The 19,335-nt window shown below is 40.0% G+C and overlaps 1 protein-coding gene across 8 annotated transcripts in view; it reads left to right on the forward strand.

Annotated features, from left to right (window-relative positions):
* dagla (diacylglycerol lipase, alpha) overlaps nucleotides 1-19,335 on the forward strand; it is a 319,027-nt gene that overhangs the window by 290,137 nt on the left and 9,555 nt on the right. For 7 of the 8 annotated variants that reach the window (XM_048545917.2, XM_048545916.2, XM_048545918.2 and 4 more), the window contains one exon: nucleotides 12,277-18,239. In XM_048545917.2, coding sequence (XP_048401874.1) covers nucleotides 12,277-13,234 — 958 coding nt within the window. In that variant the 3' untranslated portion in view covers nucleotides 13,235-18,239. Of the gene's footprint in view, nucleotides 1-12,276; nucleotides 18,240-19,335 lie in introns of those variants that run through there. The other variant, XR_007249020.2, reaches the window with a different exon arrangement.

Raw genomic sequence — 19,335 nt, forward strand, 5'->3', positions numbered from 1 at the left:
GACTACTGCTATCAGCCAGCTTGGCAAATGGAGTGCACTATGTTTAGACTCAACATTCCCAAGACAGGCAGAGTAAAAATATCAGTCAGGTTCTCAAATTCCTTATTTGTTATCGGGTGGCTTCTTGTTGGGAGCACGTGTGTTGGTATGGTGATAGAATTGGGCTCGGATGTTCCATCACTTTACAGTCAAATAGTCTGTTAATGCTATTGTACGGTGACATGAAGAATGGTGCTTTGGGCAATTGAATGCAGCACTCACGTGTAGAATAGCAACTTTCATTCCCCTCCAGTTCATAGGAAGGAAGAAGGAAAATAATTGGTGCCAGAAATACTTATTTCGCTGAGCATATAAGAAAGGCATTATTTTTATTTATCATTTAGAAGGTCTGCCTGAAGTTCATCACTATCTCCTTTTGACGCTTTGCTGGAATCTATCTTGCATATATTTTTGAAATGATTTCTTTTCAGGTTTTCTTTTCTGTTTGTTCAGATTGGCAACTTTCTTTGAACATTGCACCTTAAATTTTCATTAATTATTTTCGTCATTGTTCAAATTCCCATCTCCCATTTTCAACATTACTTATTTTCTTTATTTAGGCTTCTCTCTAATACTATCAAAGGTGCACCCTCAAGTCTGATCTGCCAAGCAATCATATGCTTAATTTTAAATTATCCTGCTGGTGAGTTGAAGTCAAGGATCTTGATAAATATTAAGACCTTGGCCTTCCCAACACCTACCCTACTTTGATTAATGTGACATGTTACAGGAAGCCTTGGGAAGTTTACTGTCCTTGTACTTGATGACATCCTGTGGTGGCTAAGTAAAGGCCACTTAAGAGCCTTACCCTGTGCCCACTGCTATACCACCACTTTTAGTGGTGAACTGCTCCAAGTGGACAGCCTGGTTGCTGTCAGAGATAATGGGAACTGCAGATGCTGGAGAATCTGAGATAACAAAGTGTAGAGCTGGATGAACACAGCAGGCCAAGCAGCATCTTAGGAGCACAAAAGCTGACGTTTTGGGCCTAGACCCTTCATCAGAAAAGGATGATGGGGAGAGAATTCTGAAATAAATAGGGAGAGAGGGGGAGGCAGACCGAGGATGGATAGAGGAGAAGATAAATGGAGAGGAGAGTATAGGTGGGGATGTAGGGAGGGGATAGGTCAGCCCAGGGAGAATGGACAGGTCAAGGGGGCGGGATGAGGTTAGTAGGTAGGAAATGGAGGTGCAGCTTGAGGTGGGAGGAGGGGATAGGGTGAGAGGAAGAACAGGTTGCTGTAACTGCATTGGCTGATTTTGGGGAAGGGGGAAAGTGGGCTCTTACTTGCGCCTTCACCGTTCCCAGTGGAGACTCCCCCTCCTTACCCATGTGGCAAATTAGCCTCTTTGTTCTTCTTACCTACCCCCAATCGCTTCCCCCACCCCAAAAACAAATTCTGTCCATAGGATTCGCTGAAATATGCCTTTGCTGACCAGGATTTGCTGCTCTTCAGTCTCTGTTCTCCAACTACTCTTCACTTCCTTGCTGGAGGCAGAGTGATTGTTGCACAAATCATAAAGTCTTTGAATTATTGGTTAAAAGCAATAACTTACAGCAACCAGTGAAGAGGTCAGGTAGTTTCTTCAGTAGAGTGGCACTTCGATTCCCCTTCTGGAAATCAGAAGGCTTCTGACAGTATTGTTCACACCCAGAAGCTGTTCAGCTACCCAGGAGTCAACCAAATAATTGTTGACAGATCTTTGTCACTACAGTTGGTCATTATTCATGAAAAGATTCAGCTACTTGATATGATCCAAAATTCCCCTTGTGCACATTCCCCAGTTCCAACCAATCTACACTAGACTTCCCCATTGGTTGGACACATCAACTATAAGTGCACAACTTACAATGAGTTACAGTATCTTACTTTCAAAAAGTGTAGCGATCCCTTCCACAGTTGTTGGCTTTTAAAAAAGTCCTTCTCTCATTTCAGCCCACAATCAAAAATACATTTTTTAAAATGTGCTCTTTACACTAGTTTGTGTAATATCTCCTCATGGTGACTCTTGGATTCCAGATATCATTGTGTTAAATTTTTACTTAATTCTTTCTGTACCAATATCTCTCTCCTGTGCTATGGCGCCCAATTCTGAAAGAGTTATCCAGGTGTGATCCATCACTGGGGCTTTGTACAGCAGTAGCATTACTTCTGCCCTGCACAACCCCAACCAAATACGACTCTTTCACCATTAACCAACCTCTGGATTTCATCTTTAAAAAATGAACAGGACTTCATTTAATCTTCTAAATTATACTTCTATACCTGCCCGTGACATCTTAATGATCTACCTATATGAACTGCTGAGTTTCTCTGTTTTACTCTTTCCAAACCCATTCCATTTAGAAAGGAACTTCTTCTTTTTACATCCAAAACTGATTATCTTACATTTGCTTACGTTGAAATCCATTTGCCACAGTTATATTAATCTCTTGTTATCCACACTATTTACAGTGTCTCCAATATTTGTACCATTGACAAACTTGACTCGATACTTCACACTATCTCACACTGTTAAAATTTTTACCAAATAGAATCAATAGTTGAAACACCAACACAGATCCCTGTGGGATGCCACTTGTCATATTTTTTTCTGCCCTAATTTCTGCTACTCACCCACCTCTTAACGAGATCAATAATTGCTCTCAGTGCCATAGACTTCATTTGTTTCACTGGATCCTAGCTTCTGAACCTAGCAAATCTGTTGCAATTTCCAGATTGAATCCTGTGTATTTATTTTGTTTTTACTGCTTTGAATCTGCACATTCTCCAATTCTTTTGAAGTATTGCCTCTAACCTGTAGGAGGAATGGATTGCGACTTTGATTTATCACTGTGTTTATATGTAATTTTAATTTGCTTTTTCATTTGTCTTTCACAAACCAAACCATTAAAATCACAACCAGAGTCTGCACTTCAACATGAATAAAGAACAGAAATGTTAAAGAGCTGTTTACTTCTGAGGCACCTCAAATGCTGGAGAGGGCACTTAATTCTAAATGCAACGTCTATAACAGTACAATTAAATGCCATCCTAATGAAATTGCCTTCATAGCTTGCTATTCTGTATAACAGTAGATGAGAGCTTAAGTTATGTTTAATATCAGTGCAATTCTGTTTTAACTTAGATGTTAATATCCAAAATATTGCTGGCTTGCTTGTGCTGTTAGATCAAAAAATTGGATAATGCACATATAAAGACATACAGGCACGTGTATGTTGTTACATGTATCAGTCACAGTAAACTATCCATTGTCTCAACTTGTTTAATTACTATGTTATCTGTGGAAAAATAGCTCAGAAATTGTAACCATGAAGTTACTTTTCTTTCATATAATTTCATTGCCAGCAATATTGTTACTATTGCTGATAGTATTTGAGGAAATTAATATATAAATTATTAGCAGCAATATGGTGAAAATAAATCTGTTTTATGCCAGTGATGGTGTCTGTTTATCATTCTTGTGAATACAAAATCCCTGTCTTAATATTGTCAAAGTGATATATTCAACACCTGTACACTTTGTATAACCATGTTTGCTCCAGTGCTGACAGCTGACCTACTGCCTCTGGCCAGTGTATTCTCCTGTTATGTCAACTGACCCCTTTGCTGCTGACTTTCTGAAAACCAGGTACACTCTAGTTCCAAATGCTGCTGACATCAATTTGCACAGTTTCTCTGGTTCAGAGGATGTGAGCATTGCTGGTGACATCTTGCATTTAGTGTCTATTCCTAACTGCCTTTGAGAAGATGGTTGTGTGTTGCTTTGAGCAATTGCTGTCTTTGTGATAAAGATGCCTCAACAGCGCTATTTCATAGAGAGTTTCAGAAATTTGACCCAGTAACAAAGAGAGAATGATGATACACATTTCCAATTCAAAGCAGTGCATGAAATGAAGGAAGAATTCCTATCCACCTGCCATCTTTGTTCTTTGAGGTAGTGATGGTGGTGAGTTAGTGTTGAGTCTTTTTGCTGACAGAATATGTTTGTGTAAATAAATCTTTTTCTGATTGCCAAGATGTGATGAGTGATATCCTATTGGAGTCTGTTCTGGACCCTCAGGCCCAGGTGAGGGGAGTGAAACATGGGCATTAAATTTGCAGATGACACAACATTTTGAAAATAGGCTATGTAGAGGACATGAGGCTACCAATTGATATAGATCGATTGAGCCAAGATCTGGCATCTGATGTGGGAAACTGTGAAGTAGTTTAATTTGTAACGAAGAACAACAAGGCAGAGTATTATTTAATGGAGAATGACTACAGAATCTCAAGATTTAGCGGGTTCTAGGTGCTTTGTTGCATGATTCACAAAATGTTAATACAGAGGTACAGCAAGTAATAACGAAGGATAACATCCCTTTACCCTTTGTTTATGACAAGAATTAACATAAACATAGGGATATTTTGCTTCAATTATTCAGGACATTGGTGAGACCACATCTCTCATACTGTGCAATAATGGTCAAGTTTCGTTATGTTACAGCTACCCCAGTTTTCCACAGTTAAAACTTTTAATTTCTAAAGCTAGAAGTAACACTCTAAAGCACATGAACCATAATGTAGATATTCACAACAGCAGTCAGCAAAACTTTGGATGACAAAATGTAGTTAGTTGTAAATCAGGTCCTTGAATTCATGAGAGTTTCAATCATGTGGTTTTCTTTAGCATGGGTATGTGTCCATAAAGAAGTTAAAATGCCTTACTAATTTCAACATGTTGAATCATACAACTTCTTTTACATAATAAACATCTCAATGTACTTCATTGGAGCATTGTTATGCATAATTTGGCATAAGGCTTCATTAGCCAATATTAGGGAAAATGACCAAAAGGTTAATCAAGGAGGTAGGAAAGTGAGGAGGAGAGACTTAAGTGGGCAATTCTAGACCTTTGAGTACAGTTTCACTTGTGTTCCTCTAGCTCATTCAGAGAACTATTGGCAAAACCTGAAAAGAAAGTTACCAACTTGAATGTTAACGAATTTGAAGATCCAATCTAATGAGGAAGTCCATTACCATCTACAATGAATGAACTCAATTCCAATTTTATTGCATTTTCTTTTTGAAGAACAGCAAATGTTATAATGCACAGCTTTATGTTTATTTCTGTTTGTACAGTTAATCATCTAATTAATAAAAGCATGACAAGACATCTCAGTTATGTACAGTGCACATCCTATTATAGGTGAGAACTTTTGGACCCTGAGTGATCACGTGCAGGTCTGTTAATTGGAGCAGCTCAAGCTCCAGGTATCAGAGCTTGCTTGGTAGCTAGTGTCACTATGATGCATTTGTGAGGTTGAGAGGTATTTGAATAAGTAAAATTCAAGGTTTTAAAAGCAGAAAGGTAGTGCATGACCACCAAGCAATAAAAGATGTCCAGGCAAATAGTGCCAGTCTTGTAAGTGAATCTCAGTCTTCACCCAGTCTTCAGTTCTAAACAGTGATGAAATGATTGTTTCTCTCAAAGCAAAAATTCTTCTGCAACAAAATGAGCTCAGCTGTACACTAGGGAAGATAGAAGTTTGAGAACACGATTGAGGTGGAGGATTCATTAGCTAGAAGAACAAATAGGCTTATATGTGGCTGCAAATGTGAGACCAGAATGGTATGTTGTTGCCTTTGTCTGAGGTCAAAGATGACATTGAGTGGCTGCACAGCAACCTTAGAGGGAACTATGAAGAGCTTTTAGTCATTGTGCATATCAGTATCAACGACAAAAGTCTTGCATGCAGATTTTAGGAAGCTAGGAAAGAAGCTGATTTCTTGTAATGGCATGTATGACAACGAAAGGGGAGAATAAAGCAGATAGAACAAAAACAAAAGTTGCTGGAAAAGCTCAGCAAGTTTGGCATCATTTGTGAAGAAAAAAAATCAGAGTTAACATTTCGGGTCTGGTGACCCTTCCTTAGAACAGTGTTCTGAAAGAGGAAGGATCACCGGACCCAAAACGTTAACTCTGATTTTTCTTCATAGGCTGCCAGACATGCTGAGCTTTTCCAGCAACTTCTGCTTTCATTCCTGATTTACAGCATCCGCATTCTTTCAGTTTTTAATAAAGCAGGTAGAGCTGGAAAATTAATGGAGAAGGGGAAGCTTTATGTTCCTCGATGGAATGGCACCTAAACTCTTATCATTTGCATATTTCTAATATATAGATGATACTTTTGCTATATTTGAATCTATAGCTGCATGTAAAAAAAATTCTTTGCATATCTGAATGTGCTCCTTCCTCTGCTCAGATTCATATTTGGAAAGTAACAATGAAATATGTTCCCTTTCCTCCATGTCCTGATGAAAAATTGGCATGGGGGTTCTTTATTACTGTCTACCGTAAATCTGCCTTCACTGGTTGGTATACAAATAGTTATTCCCATAGTTTGGCCTTATTGGCAACTTCATAACTGGGGCCTGAATCATTTGTTTACCCTACAAACATGATGCAGAAGTTGGGTACATCAAAACCACCTTGTGGGATCATGGCTTCTTTGATAATATCATTTATTGCTATATACTGGCCAAACTTATAAGAAGCCCAAGGTGGTCACTCTTGGTCTTTAAAAGCACCTAGACTGCCTTTGATTAAGCTGGCAAGATGTCTCAAAAGTTCGAGCAACAAAAAAAGCTAGTTTTTTTTCCAATATTACTATTTAGTAACGAGTGTTGCTGCCATCAAGCCAAAAAGGCATTATGCCTGTTACACAAGGAGGACTGTTGTATATGAATTTTAGTGCTGGTATTATGCTATCCCAAAGGCTGGTAGATTGCACCAAACAGCATATTGTTTTGGTTTTTTGGAAGAATGGTTTAGTGACCGCCCATGACCTCCAAAAGCTCTCAGCACTTTCACATGCTGGTAGCCCCATGTGTTTATACAGGGCCCTGTTCTTTACGGACAGAAAGAACACATACACTACTGTTCCTATTCTGATTCAACAAAATAGTTGACATTCATTCACTGATTCATTGGTCTGAGCATTGCCCTGAGAAATCAAAGTCAACTTACCTGTTTCAAATTTTAGTACAAAGTTTGGCAGTTAAATGTCAATTATATTAGTTGATGCATTCACCAGGTCAATGCTTCTATCAGCCAGATTCCACTTGCCCACCAATCAGCATTCTTCTCTCATACAGCATTGGTTTTGCCTTATTTGAGATGTGCCCTCATGATTTCAAGATGAAAAGCTTCATTTTTTTAGCATATGAGAATATGAAATGGGAAGTGTATCAGAGTAAGGGGGAATGCAGTAAGGTTGATGAAATACAAATAACCAAACAATGAACTGATGAAACACCAATAGTAGAAAAGGGCAGGAATGGATACAAAATATTTCTGGATACAAAGTATTCAGGAAAGAAATGATGGTTGGGAGTAAGGAGCATGTTACTGTGCTGGAGAGAGATGAGGCAGAATCATTTTGGTTCCAACCAAGCAAGGACAGAGGTATTAATACATTGCCTCTGATATTCTGTAGAATACATTTAGTAAACAAGGTCAGAGCTCCCCGGATGACAAAAAAGATAGAGAGTAAGATGAAGCATAAATATGACAGTCATATGGGTGATAAATAGATTAAAGGTGAAAAATTCGGAGAAGAAGTGAGAAAGCAATTCAGAGAATCAAAGAGAGGGCATAACAGCTAATGTAAAAGTTGGTGGAAAGCAAATAGATTTTTAGAATGTATTGCTAAAATGATTAAATATAAAAGGAGGAAAGCATTGCCCTTACTGCGCAGGGCATAAATGAGACAGCATCCGGAACATTGAGTACACCTTTGGTCCCCTTCTTGAGGAGTGATGTAGTTGCACTGGAGACAGTTCAGTGGAGGTTCATTAGATTGATTCCAGAATTGACGGGTTTGCCTTATGAAAAGATTGAGCACTTTAGGCCTAATTCCTCTGGAATTTAGAGGAGATCTCATTGAGGTATATGAGATTCTAAAGGGGATTAACAAAGTAGATCTAGAATAGATGTTTCCTTATGTGGTGCAATCTGGAATGTGAGCTCATATGTATTAGGATAAGAGGTAGCAGATTTTAAAAAAACATGAGAAATTACTTCTCTCAAAGAGTTGCGAATCTCCACAGTTTGGTTAAATCTGGGGTACTGATTGATTTGAGGAGGCAGTAGGTTTTGAATTAGTGACATGTTAAAAGTGTTATGGGGAGCAGGCACAGAAGTGGATGTGATCGGCAATAATCACATTAAATGGCGGAGCGGGCTTGAGGGACTGAACTGTCTACTCCTGCTCCTAGTTCTTAGGTTTTGCTGATATTCTCATATTCCGACTTTCCAATATTTTCATATTTCTGAGATACAGTGATGTCGTCAGAGGAGTAGATAATATCATCTGTTAAATTCCTGTTCTATACCGAGTGTAAGGATCAATCAGCAAGAACAGGCCAATTAATGTAACTTCTGTAGTGGGAACACCTTTAGAAGTGGTAATCTGGGACAAATTTAACAGTCACTTGGACAAATGTGGATTCATAAAGAAAGGCCAGGAGACATTTGTTAAAGGAAGATTGTGTTTAACTGACTTGATGAGATAAGACAGTTAATGAGATTAATGCAGTTTATGTGATGCACGTATACATGGACTTAGAAGAGGTAAAGCATCTTTCTCAGTTATTGGGTAAATATGTGTAAGGTGATTTAGTAAAAGGATTAGAAGGGACATGAAAGTTTTTTTTATTACCCAGAGGCTGAGTAGTTTGGAATCCACTTTAGCAGTTTAATGATTGAAGTGGAGGCCCTCGACTCATTTAAAAGGAAGCTGGATCTGCCCCTGAAACTTTGCAATCTGCAGTGTTGTGGCCAACGATCTGAAAAGTGCGATTAGACTCGGTGCCTAGATTTTTCAAAGTGCAAGGACATGATGGATTCCATGGCCTTTTTCTGTACAGAACCTTTTGTGTTTCTGTGGCTATAGCCAGATGAAGGATAAATTGGCTCCCTTTTTAAGTTGGTTCCGATGAAGATTTTTAATTATTTTCATCAGTCTTAAATTAAAACATTGTTGTGGTAAATCACCGAAAGTTACCTTTTAATTTAGCTACTTATTAAGAAACCTCACAAACCATCAAATACTGAAACAATGGTTTAAACTTTATGGCATGTAACAACCAAAATAAGACACTTCAAGGAAGCAGTTAAGCCTTACAACTCAACCTGGCTGTTACCGGATTAATGGTGGCATCTAGCTATGATTCCAAACAACAGTGTTTGTCTGCAGCAGTGTCCAGGGTTCAATTTTTGTGCTTTGTTCTTCTTCAAATCTTTGCTGAAGAAGAGTTCTGTTGGATTCTTATACAGCTCCTTAATTGTTCAGGTCTATGATGTAACATTATTGATGAATCATTTAGATTCTTTCATCCAAAATCTTGATTTCTTCTCTGGAACCCTTCAGTCTACAGCTTGTTTCCTGATCAGAGGTAACTTCTGTGTTCCTTGTTACGTTCAGTGTTAGCTATTGGTTTGAAGACCAACTTTCCTATGTTTAACTTCTTAATTCTTCTGCAGGACAAGTCGTTATCCTTGTGACATAAAGCAGCCAGTTTTCAAGCAGATGTCAAAACAATTTTGTTCATATTGCTTTGACTTCAACTTCGACTTCCCCTTCTCCCAGACGTGGCTAATTGCTTTCAATTTCTGTATAAGTTTATCCTTGTCCCAGAATAATTAATTGCAGTTAGAGTTATTGCTGATTCTTTCATGTGTGATAGTTTAACTTTGATTCTTCCAATCCATGAACAGTTACTAAAGTACTGAAGTTGACTGTATCTCACACAGTTCTTTGTTTCACAATTATTGAGCCAGTTACAAGCTTTTCTTGAGTAAAAGAAAGAGGAATTTCAGTACTCACCAACTTCAAGGAAAATAATAAAATGAACAACAAAAATTCACACAAGCGCAAGCATGAAGTTTAAAAAAGGAAATGTTTCTAATACAATCAGAAGATCAGCCTGATCCCATGGATTTTTAATTGGTCACTTGTAAAAGGATATCTTTCGTGTTCTCAGTAAATAGATGTTTTCTCTGACTTGTCCAATTTACTTTTCAAGGGCATCATCTTCTGAGAGGCTCATAAAGGCAGGCAAAGAGAAAAAGCTATCCTTCCAGTTCCAGTGTTGTTAATCCATCATTCTTTTTGGACTTTGCCTAAAAGTTTTCTTTTTCTTGGCTTGGAATATAGTTACTTTGTGCAATCCCAGATCTGGCCTCATTGTTTTGTTTCTAAGTTTGATGATCTTCAAGTGATTTTCATCCACGTATAGACAAAAGGTTAACTATTGGTCGGTGTTAGAACCCCTTTTCTTAATTAATGACCAAAACACATGTTCAGCATATTTACAGAATATTGCAGTTGGCGCATAACCACAACGTATGAGGAAACTGAGAGGAGAATAGAGTTGGATTTCAAGACGATGTAGACAATCTGGTGGCATAGGCAGATGGTGAAGAGGAATGAGGGGCCTGGAGACAATAAAAAGGGAGAAACTTCATTTTGGCAGAAAGTTTAAGAATCGTCAGACACTGTTTTAAAGGGACTGGCTAAAGAACCAAAAGTGACATGAGGAATAACGTTTTGGTGTAGTGAGCAGTTAAGAGCTGGAATGCACCTTCCTGAGAGTGAAAGTGAGATAGTTTCAATTTTGGCCATTAAAAACAAATTAGATATTTATCACAAAATAGAAAAGTTGCAATTCTATAAGAAAAGTGTCGGAAGTAATGCTTATGGAGTTGCTCCAACAGAGAACCGGTATGCATAACTGTAAAGTGTTATGAACAGTGAGGAAGATCGAGAGGGATTACAAGAGGATGTAGACAGTCTGTTGGAATGGGCAGATACATGCCGGTGAAGTTAATCTAAAAAAAACTATGGATATGACAGGCAAAATGACTTCCCGCCGTGGTTTAACCATTCTGTGATTCAAAGCGAAATTCTACTAAATTTCTACTTAAGAAACTTTGAATAAATTATCATTATCATTCATGCATTTGTGGCTCAGCAGGAAGTGTCCAAAACTGATTGATTCTCTCATGAGGTGAAGCTCCTATTGTCAGTTATGTAAGGCACGTGTTCAATAAGTTGCTTCTTATCCAAGTAGACAAGTGCTTGGAGAAAATATGGAATGTTTAAATTGTACCTTTGCTATTAAAGTTGGGAAATAAAATGTTGCTCCTCAAAAATATACCTGCAAAATTTAAAACAGCAGGTTTCTAAAATGGCACAATGGTATAGAATCTCAAGAGACTAATAGATTCTCCTCAAAAGTATTTCCTGTAATTTCTAATAAACTATCAGTCTTTATGATGATTCCTTTGGTCTGTTACGTGGACCTTCAAAATATTGCAGAGCAAAGATACAATTTCTACTTTGGTCAACAATATATTGCTCACACTGCAAAACTAGAAACCATTCGCAAGAATTGAAATACTGATTCATTTGTGCTATTTCATGACACAGCCACTTTGTCTTATTTAAAACAAGAAAAAAAGTATTATTATTGGAACATTAACAGTTATTACAGTTAAGCTGTAAAATACAAATAATATTCAATGCTCTGAAGCTCTTATGTTAACCATCAGTGATGGGACAAAAAATGTGCATCATAAATTTAAGCATTTCTTATTTATCCCACTCTGGTGCTGTCAGGCCAACAAAACCCCTACCACCCAACCCTGCTGTGTTGCCCCCTGCCCAACCCTTAGTCTCTTGCTCAAACTTTGTCTCCATTGCTGGTGGATTCACCTTGTCTGCTTAGCCATTCTCTGTTCTATGTTTTATGTTTTTTCAATTTGACTGTGATCCTATGCTTAATGTTTAGTGTTTCCCTGTTCTGTTGCTTTAAAAAAAAGTTCCTATAATTGTGAATTACCAGTCAGGTTACGGTACTGTGATGAAGGAAACTTGTTGTTTTTCTGCCCATTTGAACTTTGCTATCAGGACCTTTCTGATGTTGGATTCAAACTTTTGTCAGAAGCATGGAATCTAAATTCTTCACACTAGTGTTGTCGCTATTGGACGGTATTCAAATAAAAGTATTGTAAGCTTTCTGTAACTTTTGTTTGCCTCCTAAATGTAACTTCAATGTATCTTACTGAGTTAAATATAATTCAGTAGACTTTTAGGTAATTTGAGGTAGTAAGCACTTGACTGCCAGATTTATTTTTACTTCTTCTGATTCAGTATTTGTTGTTTAACAATGTTTATTGTCTTTTCAGGAGTAAGACAAAATCTGAACTGAGTTTTGAAGATCTTTATCAGACAAAACAGAAGCCGTGCCAAAAGGACTCTGTTGAGTTGCTTCTAATGAACACTAAGGAGAGGCTGGTAACTGAAATAGAGGAGCGTAGGGCTCCTCTTGCCACAGTGGAAAGTCTGTCTGACAACGAGTCTATCTACAGTTTTGATTCCCGCCGCTCCTCTGGATTTCGCAGTATAAGGGGTTCTCCAAGTCTGCATGTCGTAATGGAGAAAGATGAGTCACATTGTTTCTACATTGATCCAGCAATTCCAGAGGAGAATCCTTCCCTGAGCTCCCGGACTGAGTTACTGGCTGCAGACAGTTTATCTAAGCATTCTCAGGAGGTGCAACCACTCGAACCACTACAGAACAGCTGTTATTCTTTGCCTAGTCCCCTGCAAGCGGACCTTGGTGAGCAGGAGAACAAACAGGCTGCAGAGGTGGAAACAGATAGCTTTTCAGATAAGTTGCCAATAGAAGACAGTAAAGAATGGACAGAGAGCCTGCGAGACGTGCCAAGTCCACAAGTTCTTGAATTTGCTGAGTTTATAGACAGCCTTTTCAATCTGGATGGAAAAAGCAGCTCCTTCCAAGACATTTATCATTTGGTACTTGATGATAGTTTAGAAGAATATAATGAAATTCCCAAGTCAGTAAGTGAGCATGAGATCCTGATGCGAGCACAGTTTGAACCCAATTTAGTGCCAAAACCGCCCCGTTTGTTTGTTGGATCAGCAGATGCTGGGACCTCATCTGGGATTTCGGTGTCTCCATCCTTTCCATTCAGTTCATCGGGTGAACTGATGGACATTACTCCAACCTGCATAAGCAGTCAGGAGTGCCTGACTATGGATACAAAGTTGAGAACTTCAACTCCAACAGACCACCAACCCAACTCTAATAAATCTGCAGATGTTATCATTTCAGCTCTTTAGAACCTCTGTAAAGAACGTAATTAATATGCTGACTTTGAAGTGGTTTTTGCTTCAAAGAGCAGAACTGTGAAACTCAGAAGGTGGGAGAAAACCACTTGAGCCCTTTATTGAAATCAGGCAGTCTTACATTAATCTCTTGATTTTTATGTGGGTATTGAACAAGGTGAATAAGATGACTAGCAGTTGGTTGACAGTTGATTGATAAGAGGCAGAGTATTACATTCCCTAAAGAGTATTGTTCTCTTTTTGAGATTGTTGGGAATTTTTTTTATAATGGAATTTCAAAGCGTCCAGATTTGAATATAGGTTTCACCCACTGCATACATCAACTTGATCCTTTTATTGATATGTGGCATTAGTACAAATCTCACCAGTAGTAGGAACCAAGGGATTACAGCACAGAATCACTCATAAAGACATTTCAACTCTCTTCACCATTGTATTTCCAGCTTTGTTGGGGATAAGTAGAAAACTGAATGCCAGAAATCTGAAATATAAACAGAAATAAAAGTGGTTCAGTCAAAATTTGAAAGAGAAAAGTCAAGTTTATTTTGCAGCTGACAGGCTCGGAGGTGGACATTCCAGCAAATTCATGTGGCAGTGTCTTATGCCCCTTTCCCAACATAGCCCTGTGCTCCAGTAATTTTGCTGAAAGCATTTCCTGAAGTAGTGACAACCTGCCAGAAAATGGTGCAAGAGACAGTTGACAAGTCTTGAGAGCTTGTTATAGAGATGTTTGAGATGATGAAGGTGAGACACAAGAAACACAGCATTTCCATGGAGTTGAGGTAGCTGCACAGTGGGGAGCCAGTCTTACAGTGTGCAAATGGTGAACAGAACAATGAACAGAACAGTGAAGAGCTCATGTGCTGACACTCAGTGGTCGCTGTTTTGAGCAGAGCTTGCGAAATGTTTCATGGCAAGATGCTGAGGCAGTCGTGGGGATGTCAGTGAGTAAAGCAAACGGATCAAGGCAGTATTCTGTGCAATTGATAACAGGTGAGGCTAAGCATGCGGCTCAGCCACTGTGAGGTGGCAATAGGTTTTGATGAGGAGACACTTTGCCAGGAGCACATAGAGTTCCTAGCTGCAGTGGGATGCAGAAATGATGCTGAATGGCAGGGAGAACATAAAGATGCTGTACTCACCATAGGAATCAATTTCGTCAACATGGCAAAGAGCATTTCTGCTCGAGGCTACATATATTAAAACATTATATTCAGTAATGTATGCACACTCATGGTGAAAGAATTTGTGCACCACTGGTTGAGTGAGCATACCTTTCCCATAGGCAGTACCAATAGTGCTGAGTTTCATTGCCACTAGGTCATTCACATGTATAGCATTTCACAAGGTGCTATCTATCATAGCAAGTGTTGGGTGCCCTCTGAGAGAGCATTGGAATACGCTGAGTTCTGGACTGATGTAGCAAAACTGATGAGACCACTCAGGCACAGAGTGCGATGGGCATGATGTCTTCATGTTCATGGTGTGATTAACTGCACCAATGTGACAATCAAGATTGCAGCAATGCAGCCAGTGTCATTTATAGAAAGTATGCAATTTAACTCCTTCAGTGTGCGGCTTATATGAAACAACTGCAAGCATTTTCTGCAGGTGTGTGAAAGATTTCTTGGCAGTTGCAAAGCTGTATTCTTCCTCAGTCAATAAGACCATAAGACACAGGAACAGAAGTAGGCCAATCAATCCATTACTCTGCAATTCAGTGAGATCATGGTAGATCTGAGTCTTCAGTTGCATTTTTCTGCTTTTCCCCAGAGCCCTTGATTTCCTAACGAATTAAAAATCTATATATCTCAGCCTCTAATGTTCTTAATGACCCAGCCTCAGTAGCCCTCTGTGGTAATGAATTCCATAAATTCACTACTTTCTGAGAGAAGACGTTCCTCCTCTTCTGTATCTTAAATGTCCAAACCCTTATTCTGAGACAATGCGTCTAGTCCTGGAAAATAATCTTTCTGCATCTGTCTTGTCCAAGAATCTTGGCAGCAGGTGCTCATGCCACCAGAGACTAGATGGATGGCTATCATTTGAAGGAGGGTTCTTGACACCTATGTATAATCCTACAATGGAGGCACAGAGTTGCTACACCTCTTGCATTTTAATACGAGGTCTCCATAGAGCAAGCTGTTGGACTCCTGACAATGTGGTTCTGGTGCCTTAACTGATCAAGGGTGGACAGGATGTGGCATTTCCTCCTGTAAACTCCTTGCATGATGGTATTGAGAAATGTTGACCCTGTGAATGGAGATGTAGAGGAGTGCCCCATGTCTTTAGAGGAGGAGTGCCCATGTCTTCAGAAGAAGAGGAAGATGTGATGTAACATGGCAATCCTGTTCTGCAAGGCTTTATGGACATGCAGCTGAGCTGTTGAACCAGTTTACTGAGATGGTGAAAGAGCCCAGATCAATCGATTCCAGATATGATCCTTGTGAGGAAGGCTCATTTTAGCTGGTATTCATACCACATACAATGAACTGCCATGAACAAATTGCCTGATGGGCAGAGTTGTCTCCTATATCTCCATAATAATGTCTGGAAGACATGTTACCATCAGCAGAAACTCCCCACCTTTGTGCCACATGTCTACTACTTCATGTTGCCGTAATGTTCTCAAACCAGAGGGTCATGGAATTCATAGTGTTGGCATAAAACATTTCATTAAATTGTGGGTCAATCAGTGAACAGAAGAATTAAGAAAAACCACAATGTTTTGGTCTCACCTTTAGGTGGCCTCTCCTATAAAGTGCACTCCCTCTACCCTCAGTAGACTTGAAGATGGAGACAAACTGATTTCTTTTCTCTGCATGAAGCTGAGGTGTCCGTGGCGCACCTGCTCAGAGATTTGACACTGCTCCTGCTGATCTATCTGCAAAGGTCAAGAATAACCAAGGTTTATGAGCATTGGCTATTTTGGTGGTGTCCCAGGGGAGCAAAAGGAATGGCCAGTGCCAGGTAAGCCCATGAAGAATGCCTCTTTCAGTATAATTTCTGGATGCCCCAGGTCTTTCAAGGTACCTGTGCTCATCTGAGCAAATCAGCATCTTGATCATATCAGGTTGCCTGGTCAAGCATTAGGGTGGTACAGTGGTTCAGTGGCTAGCACTGTTGCCTCACAGTGCCAGGGGACCTGGGTTTGATGCCACCCTTGGGCGGATAATTTTTCATCTAAAGATGTCTAGGTTAAGTGGATTGGCCATGCCAAAATTGCCTGTAGTGTCTAGGGATGTGCAGGCTAGGTGGACCAGCCATGGGAAATGCAAGATTATAAGGATAGTGTCGGGGGGAGTGGTAAGCCTGGGTGGGATGCTTTCAGAGGGTCAGTGTGGACTTGATGGGCTGAATGACCTGCTTCCATACTGTGATTCTGTGATCTTTGCATCATCGGTGCAAATGATTTGTCAATGCTACAAAATGTGGCAATACAACGTATCTGTATTTTGTAAAACCATAAGATATAGGAGCAAAAATTAGGCCATTCGACCCATCAAATCCATTCAATTATGGCTGAACAGCTTCTTACTCCATTCCCCTGCCTTCTTCCCGGAACCGTTGATCCCCATAACAAACAAGAACCTATCTCTCTCTGTCTTAAATATATCAATGATCTGGCCTCCACAGCCTCTTGTGGCAATGGACTCTTTAGATTCACCACTCTCTGGCTGAAGAAGTTTCCCCTCATCTCCATTCTAAAGGATATTCCCTTTACTCTAAAGCTTTGCTCTTGGACCCTAATATCTCCTGCTAATGGAAACAGCTTTCTAACGTCCACTGTTTCCAGGCCTTTCGGTATTCTGTGAGTTTCAATTAGATCCTCCTCATCCTTCTAAACTATTGAGTATAGACCCAGAGTTCTGAAATGTTCCTCCTAAGTTAAGCCTTTCCTTTCTAGGATCATTCTTGTGAACCTCCTCTGGACCTGCTTCATGGCCAGTACATCCTTCCTGATGTATGGGGGCCCTAAATTGTTCATAATATTCTAAATGTGGTCTGACCAAGCCTTGTAAAGCCTCAGAAGTATATCCCTGCTTTTGTATTCTCATCTGCTTGAAGGCAACATTGCATTTGCCTTCCTAACTACTGACTCAACCTGCAAGTTAACCTTGAGAGAACCTGTACTAGGACTCCCAAGTCCCTTTGCACTTCAGATTTTTGAACTTTCTCCCCATTTAGAAAATAGTCTGCGCCCGCTATTCTTTCTACCAAAGTTGATGACCTTGCATTTTACCATGTTACATTCCATTTTCCACTTTGACCATACTCCTAATCTTTATAAATGCTTCTGCAGCCTCCCCACCTCCTCAACACTGCCTGTCCCTCCACCTTATCTTTGTGTCATTTGTAGACTTAGTTCCTTCATCTAGATCATCAGTGTATCATGTGAAAAGTTGTGGTCCCCAACACTGACCCTTGCAGAACTCCACAAGTCACTGGCTGCCATCCTGAGAAGGACCCTTTTATCCCCACTCTACTTGCTGCCAGACTGCCAATTGTCTTTGCATGCGAGTACCTTGCCTCTAATACCATGGGCCCTTATCTTACTCAGCAGCCTCCTATGTGGCATCTTGTCAGAGGCCTCTAGAAGTCCAAGTAGATAACATCCGTTGGCACTCCTTTGTCTAACCTGTTCATTACCTCCTCTAGGAATTCTAATAGATTTGTCAAGCATCCCCTTGATGACTTACCATGCTGACTTTTGCCCTATTTTACCATGCACTTCCAAGTATTCAGAAATCTCATTCTTCACAATAGACTCCAAAATCTCACCAACAACTGGGGTTTGTAATTTCCCATCTTTTGCCTCATTTTCACATTAGCAACTTTGCAGTCCTCTGGGATCTTTCCTGACTCCAGTGATTCTTGAAAGATCATCACTAACATCTTCAGCTATGTCCTTCAGAACTATGGGGTGTAGTCCATTTGGTCCAGGTGTTTTATCCACCTTCAGACCTTTCAGTTTCTCTAGCACCTTCTCCTTGGTGATGGCCACCATACTCATCTCTGTGTGCGCCCCCCCCCCCCCCCCCCGACTGTCTTGAGTTTTAGGGATGCTACTCATGTCTTCCACTGTGCAAACTGAAGTGAAGTATTTGTGCATTTCCTCCACCATTTCTTTCTTCCTTATTGCTATTTCTCCATCATCATTTTCCAGCTGCTCAATGCCTCATTTGCCTCTCTTTTACCCTTTTTACGTGTAAAGAAACTCTCACAATCTTTTATGTTACTGGCTAGCTTACCGTCATATTTACTGTTCTCCTTCCTTATTTTTTAATTGTCCTCTGTTGGTCTTTGTAGGTTTCCCAATCCTCTGGCTTCCCACTGCCCTTCACTGCATTATGTGCTTTTATGCTGTCTCTGACTTCCCTAGTCAATCATAATTGCCTTATCCTCCCTTTAGAGTGCTTCATTTTCCTAGGGATGAACTTTTGTTGTGTCTCCCCAGTTCCAGAAACTCATGTCATTTCAGTTCCACTGTCCTTCCTGCTATGCTCCTCTACCAGTCAATTCCGGCCAGACCCGCCCTCATGCCTCTGTAGTCACCTGCATTTAACTGTAATAGCATTACATCTGATTCCAGTTTCTTCCTGTCAGATTGCAGAGTAAATTCTCCCAATGGTCACTGTCTCCAAGGGTTCCTTCACCTTAAGCTTCCTTGTTCACTTGGTATATTGCCACATATGGCTCTCTGTCAGTTGGCCAATCTTTCAATGGAGCAACTTGTGTTCCTTGATGGGAGTGACATTGCAAAGTATATCTCATGGAGTCTCCCATTCTCTGTCCAGTGCTGTTCACTGCACCAGGGTGCGCTGTCACTTTTCTGCTCCAGAAAGACACATCTTTTGTGTGACCCCTGAAGCTCTACGTCTCCCTCCAGCTAATCATAAGTGGGTCTGTTCTCCACGCTTCAAAGGTACTGATCAGATCAGCCTCAGCCTTCATCACTGTTTCCTTCTCACATTTAAAGTGCTGGTCCCCATATGTCATCTGTTCTAAACCTTCATTATGCCCCACCGTTGGGGGTGGTTTTGTACTGATACTGTGAAAGTGTTGTCTTAGGCGCTGTTTTGTCCACCGAAGAT

The sequence above is a fragment of the Stegostoma tigrinum genome, chromosome 17, assembly GCF_030684315.1.
Source record: "Stegostoma tigrinum isolate sSteTig4 chromosome 17, sSteTig4.hap1, whole genome shotgun sequence".
Classification (NCBI taxonomy): domain Eukaryota; kingdom Metazoa; phylum Chordata; class Chondrichthyes; order Orectolobiformes; family Stegostomatidae; genus Stegostoma; species Stegostoma tigrinum.